General features: G+C 39.5%; 1 protein-coding gene across 9 annotated transcripts in view; it reads right to left on the bottom strand.

Moving 5' to 3' along the window:
• Nucleotides 1-2443: 2443 nt before the first annotated feature.
• LOC122086152 (phosphatidate phosphatase PAH1-like) overlaps nt 2444-11994 on the bottom strand; it is a 43362-nt gene continuing 33811 nt past the window's right edge. For 2 of the 9 annotated variants that reach the window (XM_042654874.1, XM_042654870.1), the window contains exon 8: nt 2444-2768. Coding sequence is in view for 5 of the 9 variants with exons in the window: in XM_042654870.1 (XP_042510804.1) it covers nt 2739-2768 (30 nt within the window). In the remaining 4 variants the exon portion in view is untranslated. Of the gene's footprint in view, nt 2769-3615; nt 3768-4821; nt 4921-5018; nt 5148-11994 lie in introns of those variants that run through there. The other 7 variants (XM_042654873.1, XM_042654871.1, XM_042654868.1 and 4 more) reach the window with 6 other exon arrangements.

The raw sequence follows: 11994 nt of genomic DNA, 5'->3' as shown, positions 1-11994 counted from the left end.
TTTCCGAGTCCTACTAGGATACAACTTCCTACCTTCATGGGAATATTCCCTATCTCGGTATCTCCTCCTCTTCACGTAGTTAGAGTCCTCACGGCCTCTATCAGTTGAGGGGGACTCTAGTCTCCCCTTCCTTCTGATCTCCGGAGTCATGGTCATAGTGGGTATTCCTCAGTTGGGCGCCACGTGTCGTTCCCTTGGATGCCACGTGTTCTTGTTTCACTGGGTGACTAATTTGAGCGTATCATCTACCTAGAAAGCTAATTACTTTCTTATGCTAGTCGTAAGATTTTGACACAATTTATTATGTATAATATATATTATACCCTCTTATCTTATGTCTTGTTTTGAATTCCCTCTTAAAACTTCTTGTAACATTAATTCGATTTTCTCCTATTTTTGGATTGAGGTGAACCATCTTCAACGAAAAAGCATCTCATTGCTTGGAAGAAAATTTGTTTTCCAATCTCCTAGGGTGGATTGAGGATATAAGACCACACAGAATAAGGTCATTCTTCTTAAATTTGGTTGGAGACTCCTTAATGAACCAAATTCTCTCTGGTCTAAAGTTCCTAGGGCAAAATATTGCCCTAACTTTTCTTTCTTTGATTTTAGAACTCTAAGGCGCAGAAGTTCTTGGACCTGGAATATTGTGGCCACCAATTTACCTCTACTTCAAAAAAATTGTGATTTTTAAAGTGGGAACTGGAAGAGATCTTCTTTTGGCATGGCCTTTAGAACCCTTCCATTGCTACTGATCAAATCCCTTATGATAGCTCTAGAATCTATCCCAATGAAAGGGTGTCTAATTTCATTTCTTTTAATTCATAGAATCTTAACCGGTTATCCTCCGTTCTCCACCCCCCCTAAAATCTCGATATATTACCACTCTCCCTTTCCTATCATCCTGATCGATGGTGGTGCACTCTATCATGGAAAGGCAATTTTTCTACTCATCTTGCTTCTAAATTCATTACTTCTTCAAGGATGTCTCCTCATTGGGATTTGACTCGAAGGAATGGTGTTCGATCCCTACACTCGAATTGGTGAAAATTCTTATGGAAACTTTAAATCCACCCAAAATTCAAGGTGGTCTTCTACAGAACTCTCTCCTAAATGGAATACCGGTAAGGGATGTGCTTGGTAAATAGATAAATATAGACAAATTTCACCTAAAACCTTACATCATCTTTTCACATCATGTGAATTCTCATCACGAATTTGGGCTTCTGGACTCCTGGGGCTATGACCCCAACGGATAAGGACATCATCTCTTGTAAGTTTGGTGCAGTACATTTTTTCATCTTTTAACTTATTTCTCTTATCAAATATGAAGTAGTGTTTTTGTCTTTTCCATTACCATTTATTTTATTTGGAAACTTATAAACCAAATTCTTGCTAATTCAGACATCCCTAACCCTTCTTCTGTGTTACAGAATGTAAATCGCTGGTTATCTGATTTAAATGCTTTCCCTATGGATATTAATAGTGATGTATTAATATGATTCAACTGCTTTCCCTATGGATAATAGTGATGCATTGTCTAATATATATTATCCCGTCAGCTTGTTAAGAAGATAGCCATCTCTTCCTTTTTAATCACCCAATTTTGGTTTGTGTTAGCGCTACTAATTTTTAAACAGCTGCAGGATGAGCTTGTGGTATCATATTTCAAGGTGGCTTTAAATTCATTAGCATTGGTTCATCTACAAGAAGAAGCAGATGGAGGTTGAAGCAACGGGAATTCTTGAAAGTCTGACCATGGCTTCTCAAAAAGGGACAGAATATCAATGCAGTTTGGTTCTCAAATCAAGAGTTACTTCAACTTATTCCACAACCTATTAGAGGATCATGGCCATGACACTTTTTTTTGTAATCATTACACAACATTATTGGTAACTAACTCCATGAATCGAGACTTCTCTTGTATACACTTCTTGTGATCTCTTCCATTCTAACCTACTAGCCTTAAGGAAGCAACTCTTCCACTTTCCTTTCCTTAAATGAGTCTGTTTTTAACTTGGTCTTAGTGTCCTTAGGTAAGTCACATGTGAGTCTTAGTGTCCTTAGGTTAAGTCACATGTGAGTCTTGTGTACTTATGTAAGAAAAGGTTCTTTTAAATAAAGGAAGTTCATTCTCTTCACTTGTTTTCCTCCCATAGAATCTCTTCATACTTTTTTCTTACTCGAAGTGTATCTCTTTCTTTGAGTATTTTTCTTTGCTCCTCTTTTTGTAACTCTCTCCTTGTTCTTCTTATGTAACTCTTTTCTTTTACTCTTATGTAAATTTTCATCTCCCTTTTATATAATCCTTCCACATATGTAATCTCTTTCCATCTTCTTTATGATCCATGCAAATTTTTTGGAAAGTAAGCTCTCTCAATTGAAAGAGAATGTCACCTATAATGCCTGGTTGTTGAAGGGATACATAAGGCAACCACCAAACTAAAAAATCAATAAATATAATAACTTGAACTCGAGCGTATTTTGGAACATATGTGAAGACAATGATACATGAATATATGCCCCCCCCCCCAACTTTATTTTTTAGTAGGCTTTACATCATTGCTTACAGGGTTCATGGGGTTACATGAACACAGCTTTATAAATTAGACTAACCTGGTTGAGAATACCTGTGAGCCATCTAACAGATTCTAGTCTGTACAACAATTTCTGCCTCCAACTATTGGCAAACCCAGCACAAATAATCGCTGGAGTTCTCCTCTGTTGCCACCCCTCTATTAATACTTTGGCTGCACATAATCCCATGCCTGTTAGCAGTTTCAAGTGATTTCTCATGACAAGAAGTGTCTTCCTAAACAATTAATCATAATAATGCCAATATAATCACATGGAAAAAGAGTATACGGCCCTCATTCAAGTCAAAACTCCAAATTTCATTCTTCAAGGTTCCTTTTGTATTCTTACCAAAAAAAAAGGTCCCTTTTGTATTCGAATGGTTCTAATGGAGAGTAAATTCTACTCTTTGATCACAGATTTTAACCCACTGTATCTAAGAAAAAATGAAAGAGACACTCAAGTTGCCTATATATTATTAAAAAAGTTTCAACTTAACCAGGGCTTTAGTTGCCCAAAGATATCAAATAAGCAAATCACTGAATTTCCTTGGAAAGATCAATTTTCTTTTGGAAGCAGCTTACAAGTGTCTTTTTTCTTTTTTTGCTAAAAGTGGTGCAGTTAATTAGTGAAATATTCTCAGCAGGGAAGTGAGGAAAAGAACTCATGCAATCCACATGGTGAACTATCTAGATTTTGTTTTGGGAATAAAAAACATAGGTAACAGGCTTCTTGGACATCCCACAATTTCCAGGTGTATATTTAGGTTTCCAGGAAACTAGGTATAGCCCCAGTTAAGGGACACATTAGTAATAATATACAAAATGTATATATATATATATATAGTTGGCTGGTATTGAAAGATGCTATGGTGTGGAAAGACCTTTGCTTATTTTTCAGTTTCTTGTGAAAAATGGTGTAAGGTGTAAGATGTATAGTCCCTAGCAGAACTTCTGGTAGACTAATATAAGTGGAGAAAATAATGACTACTTGATATTCAGATTGAAGCAGTTGCAGGAACCTAGGAAACGGTAAACCTACCAGACTGAATTCTGGAATCAAAATGCTGATATCCTTCTGTCCAATTGGTTGGACAAGAAACCAATAACTCTCTTCAGTATCTTCAAACATTGATTTCAGGAAGAGGCATTTTCCAGTAATTCCATGAATTGAACTCCTCCTGGTGTCAAACACTAGATAGGTGTCAGCTTATGTAACTTTAAATTAAGAGGAACATAATGGAAAGTTTAACAAGGATTTAAACTTAATGGGGACGGCTACATGGATCCATGCAAAACAAAGTAGGGAAAACTGAGAGAAGGGGGGAAAGAAGCAGAAAAATGGAGGATGGAAGATGAAAGATGAAAGCAAGAGGAAAGAAGAACAGCCCAGTCAGGAGAATCTCAGTTAAATGGAGTCGGCTACATAATATGAACATCATCAATCCATATAAATTTAAAGGGCAAGTGTTTTCTGTCCGAAAGCGGCCCCTGTGCCCAGATACATGAGCGCGCACCTCCAGGAGGGGCACAGTGGTCATTGCATGCCCCTTGTGTCTGTGGCACAGGGGCCTCTCTCAGACAGAAAATTTTGTCCAAAATTTAAAGTAGGCTCAAAGTTGGATGGCTCGACTCAAGAACAGGTCCAACATATTGCAGTACAAAACAGGGGCAAGAAAGCTATACTCAAAGGGTGCATTACCCTTCTTTCTGTAATTGATCTGTCTGAAGAGATGGGACCAAGTCTCAGCCAAGTCTCTTCTCAACCAAAACTGGTCCACATTTCTTGCCTAAAAGCTAGTAACCATTCTAGAAACTACATCAGCCATCTTTTGGGGTGTCTTTGCTTCCTTTGAAGATATTTCTATTTTCAGAGAGAAACCAATTTTCAGAGGCTAGGTCTCGACTCCAGTATGACCTCAAACAGAGCTGTCTGGAGGGCAAAGATTTATGTTGCTGACTGTTTTTTAGTGGGATCTTCCTGTGGTTTTGCTTTGTTGCTTTCATTTTTGTTTCCTCTTCTTTTTTCACATTTTTTTTTCTTTCTTTCTGTTTCTTATTATTTTACCCTCTTGCAGATCCATGTAGCCGACCCCATTTAGTGAGGAATAGGCTGAGTTGTTGTAGAGAGAAACTAATTAGCCAAAAGATTGTCTTGCTCCTTTTCAATCTTCATGTGAAATCATATTACTATCCTTCTTGAAAGGATGCAGAACAGTGAATGCATACACAGTACAAGTAATCGGACCTGCTCAGCTGAGGACATGGCTGGAAACATGCCATTCACAAGTGTATGAAGAGACATGTATGACTTTCTGTCTACCCAACGGTTTACAGCAACCTGACCCTGAAGACTCCACCATAGAGAGAAGTTAGGATGGTTAAGAACTGCTATCTCATCAACATCTGTATCACTTAGCTTTAAGGGCATTGAGGAAAGATCACCTTAGGATTAATGATGAAGATTTTTCCTTTGGGAATTCCAACCTTAATATAGCTAATCTCATCGGTATCCCTGTTTCCAAAGCCAGCATAGAGTGGGTTGCAATCTGGAGGAAATAATGCCCTGATATTCTGTAAATTTAGAAAGCTGATCATTAAAATCAAACTCTTCCGTGGAAATACAACTTTCATTTTCAATGTTAAAAATTTATCACTACCTTCCAATTATGTTGTTACTTGTTAGACAGTAAGAGAGGGGGCAAAGAGACATACCACCAAAAACGGTTGGTGGTGGCATCATACAAACATACTTGGGAAAGACAATCTACAGCCAGACAGAAGTACTATTAACTTCTTTTTTTTTTTTTTTTTTTTTTTTTGAATCTACAGCCAGACAGAAGTACTAAACTTTTCTTTTATAGGTAGGCCCCAAGAAGAGTTGAACTCATGACCTTCCAATTGTGACACAAAGTGTACACGTACAACAAACAAGTGCCTCAGCAGCATGGTGGTGAGATTTGTAAGCAAGATGAACTCAGACTAAGAAACCAAAATACATAATTCTAATTTGAAGGATGATCTCCTTGAGCGATTCACCCAAAAGGATATTATATTTATAGGTAAGTTGTACATTACAAAAGTACAAAAATACCCTTATACTAGAGGTGAACAACATAAGTTTGGTTACAAGATAGTGATTGCGATCAGAAGACAGCATAGACATAGATGTCAGCAATCTGATGACTAGAAGTTCTATAGGGAAGAGAAATGAGATCACTTAAATATTTCTTACGGATGAGGTGACAATCAACCTCAATATGCTTTGTGCGCTTATGAATTATTGGATTTGAAGCAATGCGAATGACGCTAGAATTATCAACATAGAGAGGTGTTGTTGAGAAGTTGCTATTTGAACAATCTATGATTTTAATGGCTTGCTTGTTTTGGTGAACACATTCTATTTGTGTGTGAAAAACTATATTTTCTTCCAATTGCTTTAATGGGTATACAAGTTCCAAGCATTGAGAAGGTGTCTTTGAGCCCAAGCATTAAGTTGGAGATATCTAGCTACTCAAGACACTTTTTCATAGAGTGGTGGAGCATCAATTTTAAGATCAAGTCCAACCATCCACAAGGATTCAAGCAACTTGAGCCAAAACTTGAAGAATATCTGAAGTCTGCTTTTCATCTTGTAACTATCTAGATGATACTAGGATGTAATGATCCCAGATGCTCAAGCTCAGCTAATCACCTAAAGACCCAAATGGGAATACCTAAGAGATGTGGTTAATAGGTTGGCTGACAAGTCAAAATGGATCAAATAGTTGACATTATATTGAACCTTTAATTAGCCCTTTGGTAACCTTTATGGACATTATTTTGGTTCACTTGGCATGGTATATGTATTAATTGGAAAAGTCCAAGTGATTTGTGTTTTGTGATTTGTGATTTGAGCTAAAATTGGTTAAAGGCCATAATTTTTAATGGTGATCTATGGACCAGCTGACCAGTTGAAGGATGAGCAGTCATTGGTGAAGCACACAGTGGCCAACCAATATAAGAACCGCTGATTACCGAGAACACCAGATGCAGACAGTTGATACAACAACCGACCGAGATAATCGATCAGTGGAGTCCAAGAGGTGCTCAAGTCTAGTCTAAATTGTTATACCCGAACCTTAAAACTTCCTATTTTAATGTTCAGGTGCGGCACCGAAGGACACTAGTACCAGTGAGTACTGGGTTGCATCAGTCTTTTGCCAAGGAAGGAAAGGCGACCCCACTTGCACCTGCTACCCATGCTTAAATAATTGGAAGGGATTCCGAACACGAAGGGGAAGGTCAGTCGAACCTCACACACACTGGAAACCCTGGGAGAGATCTCCATTCAAAGTGACCAGTTCAGCCTTCACCGGCTGATGGTCACCGGCGGATGGAGCATCTACCAGTGAACACCATACGGTGAGTGCACAAGCCAGTTTTGGGTTATTTTGCCATGGGACCCGAGACCTCACGATCGTGCACCCCAAACCCATCCACATTGATGGAACAATATGTTAGGGAGTTGATTAATGTGGCGGGACATCTCGAAGCGGGCCCGTTAGTGCCGAATAGTAGAGTAACCCGGTATTGGGTAAAAACCCATTAATTCCCCAAACAGCCCTTAGTGGGACTTAAGTAGCTATAAATAGGACTCTTACCATTCATTTCTTCTCCTACCAAAAATAGAAACAAGGAGAGGGAGAAAGAAGAAGAAGAAGAAGGAGAGCAAGGGAGGAAGGAAGGAAGGAGGAAGGCTAGGGCTCCATTCTTGAGGTAAGCCCATATGCTCATCTCTCCACACACACACACAAAAATCTCTCTCTCTCTCTCTCTCAATCTCTCTCTCCTTCCCATTTCACTCTTTATTGGAAGTAATGGAGACCCAACCAAATCCCACCTACCCAACATAAAGACTACATAATGGGAGGGGGAAATTAGAGTAAGAGACCTACCTTGGCAAGGTGAAAAAATTGGGGTAACTAAACCCTAGACAAGTGTTCTACTCAAACCCTCTACAATTTCCCATTTAAAATCCATAGTATGATGTTATATTGAACTAAATTTAGCAACTACACTAAACTTAAGCTAGGTGTGGTCTGTGTAAGTGCACCACATACAAACCCACTCTAAAAATCACAAAAACCAAAGCTATAAACTATATAAAAGAGAAGAGAGGAAGAATAGAGTTGGGAAATGACACCCTATTGAACAATATGCACTCCCACCACCATATACAGGGGCCACAGGGCCTATAGGGCTGATCTAGGCAAGGAAACCCCGATTTTAACTTCACTGGCTGATGGTCACCGGCTAGCTAGTGAAGGCAGGGACCATCCGCCGGTTAAAATATTGTAGGATTTGCATCCCTTTCGGATTTTTCCATCAGTGAACATCCACCGGTGAACCATTTTAAAGCTAATTTTTAATCCTTTTATTGGGGCACGAGTCTTGGTGTCCCACTCCTCTATGAATAACCAAATAACCTAAAAACACTGTATCCTAGGAGTGGAACCGAGAAGTGATGGGAGCACGCAACATGAAACCATCAACTATCTACTGCCATCTAGAGCTCGAGGTGAGGGGATTTTGTGTGATTTTATGGAATGCTTGTATCATAATGCATATGTGGATGAATTATATCATTTTCCATATTATTATATTATTCCTTGTGTAAAGTGTTGATGTGGCATGAGATTGTGGATTATGATTGTGCATGTGTGTGTGTGTGTGACTGGGGTGCAAGGTGGCCAACGGTTGGTGCCGGCGTCACTGCATGCTCAGGGTGTGTGTGTGTGCATGTGCGTATGAATGGGGTGCAAGGTGGCCAACGGTTGGTGCCAGCGGCACTGTAGGCTCAGGGTGAGCGTGTGTGTGAGTATGATTGAAATGTGTTGTGGCATATTAGAATGCATTGGGCTAGGATAACCACCCTGGTGCTACAACCCTTGCCAATAGGGGGTTTACGTATTGGCTAATCCTTTCGTCCAACAGTCTATGGTTGGGGATGATTTCTGGTGACTGAGGTGCGCAGATGCCAGCATCGTGACAGACACTCACGCAATGTTTGATTCGGTGACGGGTATACCCTACATACGATGTTGGATTCGATGTAGTGGTATTATGGGAGGGTTATTAATAAGGGCTTACCGGGTACCAAAGCAGCCATGTAGGGACCTGTATGCTCTTGACTTGCAACTAGCTTGTATCCCTGGGGACTGGTAACATACATTCATGACTAGGGATAACACCTATGTTGTAGTAGCACTTATACCCCTTTTAGATTTAGAAATTGTTGTTTAGAATTGTTTGACAATAAATGGATCATGTCATTGCATTCATATTAATGTGGTTGGACATGGATATTTATATTATTTCATTTTTCTTAGATTGTTATGATTGCTTGTTTGTGTGCACCCCTCACTGGGCTTCGTGGAAGCTCACCCCCATTGTTGCCCCTTTTTAGATGATTCAGGTAACCATCCGAAGACGTTGGCTGAGGATCCGGATCTCTACGGAGGCGACCTCTGGGATGACGAGCTGGTTACACACGAGGACAGTTGCGTATGTGATGATTGTGCATTCGGAGCACGCTGAGGATGAGAGTATTGTCTTCCTTTTGTTTTCTTTAGTACTTATCAGATATAGCCCATAGGGCATGATTGTAATTTTGATTCCACTGTGAAAACCTTCTTTTGAGTAAATATGTTAAATATCATTAGATATCACCAGTTGTGTATATTTTGATTTATTATTATCTATGTGATCGTAGAATATAGCTTTATGAACTTAAAGTACTACATCGTGGATCCTTGATGGATTGTGGACACTTGTGTGTGTTCATGTCACTAGCCTTCAGTTGAGTGCAAGCGGGGTATGACATAAATGATAGTGGCCAACCGGCTCTGTTCAGCAATTGACCGGTATTTGAAAGTTAGTCCATTGAAAAGAATTACGACTTTTTTTTTAAACCTTTTAAAAAAATCAAATAAAATATTTTAGAGAAAATTGATAGGGTACCCTACTGGTTTGAAATGTGAATTTCCACAGTCCAAGTGAGCTTCAACTTGCAAATTATATGAGAGTTTACTCAAAAGATTTTTAGCTTTCAACTAGAAACTCATATGAACATATGAGTAGGAGCTTCTGAGCAAAGGTGATCAAAGTGATTGAGCTACAACATGCTTATTTGCCTGAAAAAAGGTAATTTGTATTTTGGCCTTTGAGCCATTGTGAATAACTTTTTAGTGATTTTGTGTTAAAGGGAATTGAGTCCCTCAACTGTGTGTGGATTGATCACGGGTTGATAGAGCCTGGAAAAACTATCATTTTGGGGGTTAATAAATCCTGGAAAACTATTGTGTGGATTGATCAAGGGTTGATCATTGTGTGAGGGTGTTTCTCCTACCTTGATAAGGAGACTGTATAAGTGGATTCCAAGCCAGAAGCTTGAAGAGTGGACGTAGGACAGTACTAAGGCCGTGCCGAACCACTATATAGTTGGTGTGCGCACTCTCTCTTTTCTCTATCTCCTTTATTTATTTAAATCATCATTTTGTTTACTAATGATTGTCGGAGATTTGAGATCTGTATGTAAGGAATTCAAATTTGGGCCTACCTGGATGTGCAAGGATTAACTTGAGCCCACTCCCAGCATCAACACCATCATCTCCTCCTTTAACCAGTGGATTCAGGGGGGTTTTGAAAAGTAAAACGCAGTGCTAAGGGATCCCCTTACTAAAGAAGAAATCGAAGATCTTTCAGAGCAATATCAGCCCCAAAGATCAATTTAGGTTTTTGTACAGAAACCATTTTCGTACCGACTAAATACCTTACCGAAACCGTACCAATCTGGTATGGTATCGGTATTGAAAAATTGAAAATGTTCTCGGTATGGTACGGTTTCAGTTTCTGCCACTGAGCTTCTGTACCGTATCGAAACCGTACCGAATACCGAATACCGAATACACCCTTATATAAATTCCTGCACAATGGTAGAGGGTGGAGGTGAAGGTGAAGGTGGAGATATAGTATGATTGCATGAAGAGCCAATGGGAAATGATAAGAAAAAGTCAAGAAGTATGTATTGTAATGTAGGAAAGTGTTAAATTCTAGAGGGGCCACTAGATTGAAGCAGCATTTGGCCAGTTGGTACAAGGATGTGGACAAATGCCCACAAGTTCCATATGAGATGCAAAAGGCCATGTCTAAGCACCTAAGGGGAGGAAGCTTAAAGAGGGAAAAAAAGAAAACGGCATAAGAAGAGTTTGATGAGACACTCTTCGAGAAACACCCAGCAATGTCTGTTGACTCTGATGACTTTGACAGTGATTACAAGGTTGATGATTTCGAGGCACAGGCAGAGTAGAGACAATACCAACAAGATAAGGCACAAAGCCATTGCACATCCCAAATGATAGGCTTAGGCAAGTAGAGATGGTGAAAGGAGCATGTAGCTCTGGCTAAAGAGCAACTGCCTCGGATGCCCAACCCATAAGGGAGAGGAGGAAGAAGCAGAGGTAGAGGGATTTTCCTTTAGGAGAATTCTGTGGTCTTAGTAAGAGGAAGGGTTAAGGATTTACCCAGTGTGAGATATCACCTTGTTCCAGAAACCCTAGATGTTGTCGGAGTAAAGGATAGTCAACAAGGGTGTTCTAGAGCATTGTAGATTCTTATCCAAGGTTTGCATCACTTAATGATTCCATGTGAATTGCTAGAAACATGATGATCCCATTGAGGTTCTTCCCTCTAGTATATAGGCAGCAGAATACCAAACAAAGAACCATAAAGTATGGGGCGATTGGAGAGAGAAACTTGGTGATGCAATGTCCAAATTTTTATTCTACAATAGCATCCTAGCTAATCTAGATCAAGGGACATATTACCAATCAAGGATTGACACTGCAAGGAGGGCTAGCCTAGGAGTGAAGGGGCCCACTCCATGGCAATTGATGAATGTTTATTTGCTGGAGGAAAAGGAGTTGGATGAGTACATTGATGGATTGAGGATGTCATAGGAGTGATGTGGAGTTATTGTGATGTGTGATGGTTGCACTGGACCTATTAGATAGTCCATCATCAACTTCATAGTGTATTGTGATGGGAAGACTTTCTAGGAGAAGTAAGAAGATCCAACTTTTCTACTCTCTGCCACTACCATATGTCTGCCTGAATTTTCAGAGCCCATACAACACACGTCATCCACAAATGACTATGTTGCTCAACTAACTACAGTGTGAGTGTGTTGACAACAATGACAACACCTCTAGTTCAACATATTGTGAGAAAATAATATGTATAAAGTGATCGCTCTCTAAGAGTTAAGAAAGTGAGTTATGATCACTTCACCATTCTGGATATATGCCCATTTGGAGTGTAGATTTATTACAACAATAACAAACTCAGCCTTATCCCAACTTAATGGGTCGGCTACATAGAT

Source organism: Macadamia integrifolia, chromosome 8, assembly GCF_013358625.1.
Source record: "Macadamia integrifolia cultivar HAES 741 chromosome 8, SCU_Mint_v3, whole genome shotgun sequence".
NCBI classification, from domain to species: Eukaryota; Viridiplantae; Streptophyta; class Magnoliopsida; order Proteales; family Proteaceae; genus Macadamia; species Macadamia integrifolia.
This window is presented reverse-complemented; position numbering and strand designations above follow the sequence as displayed.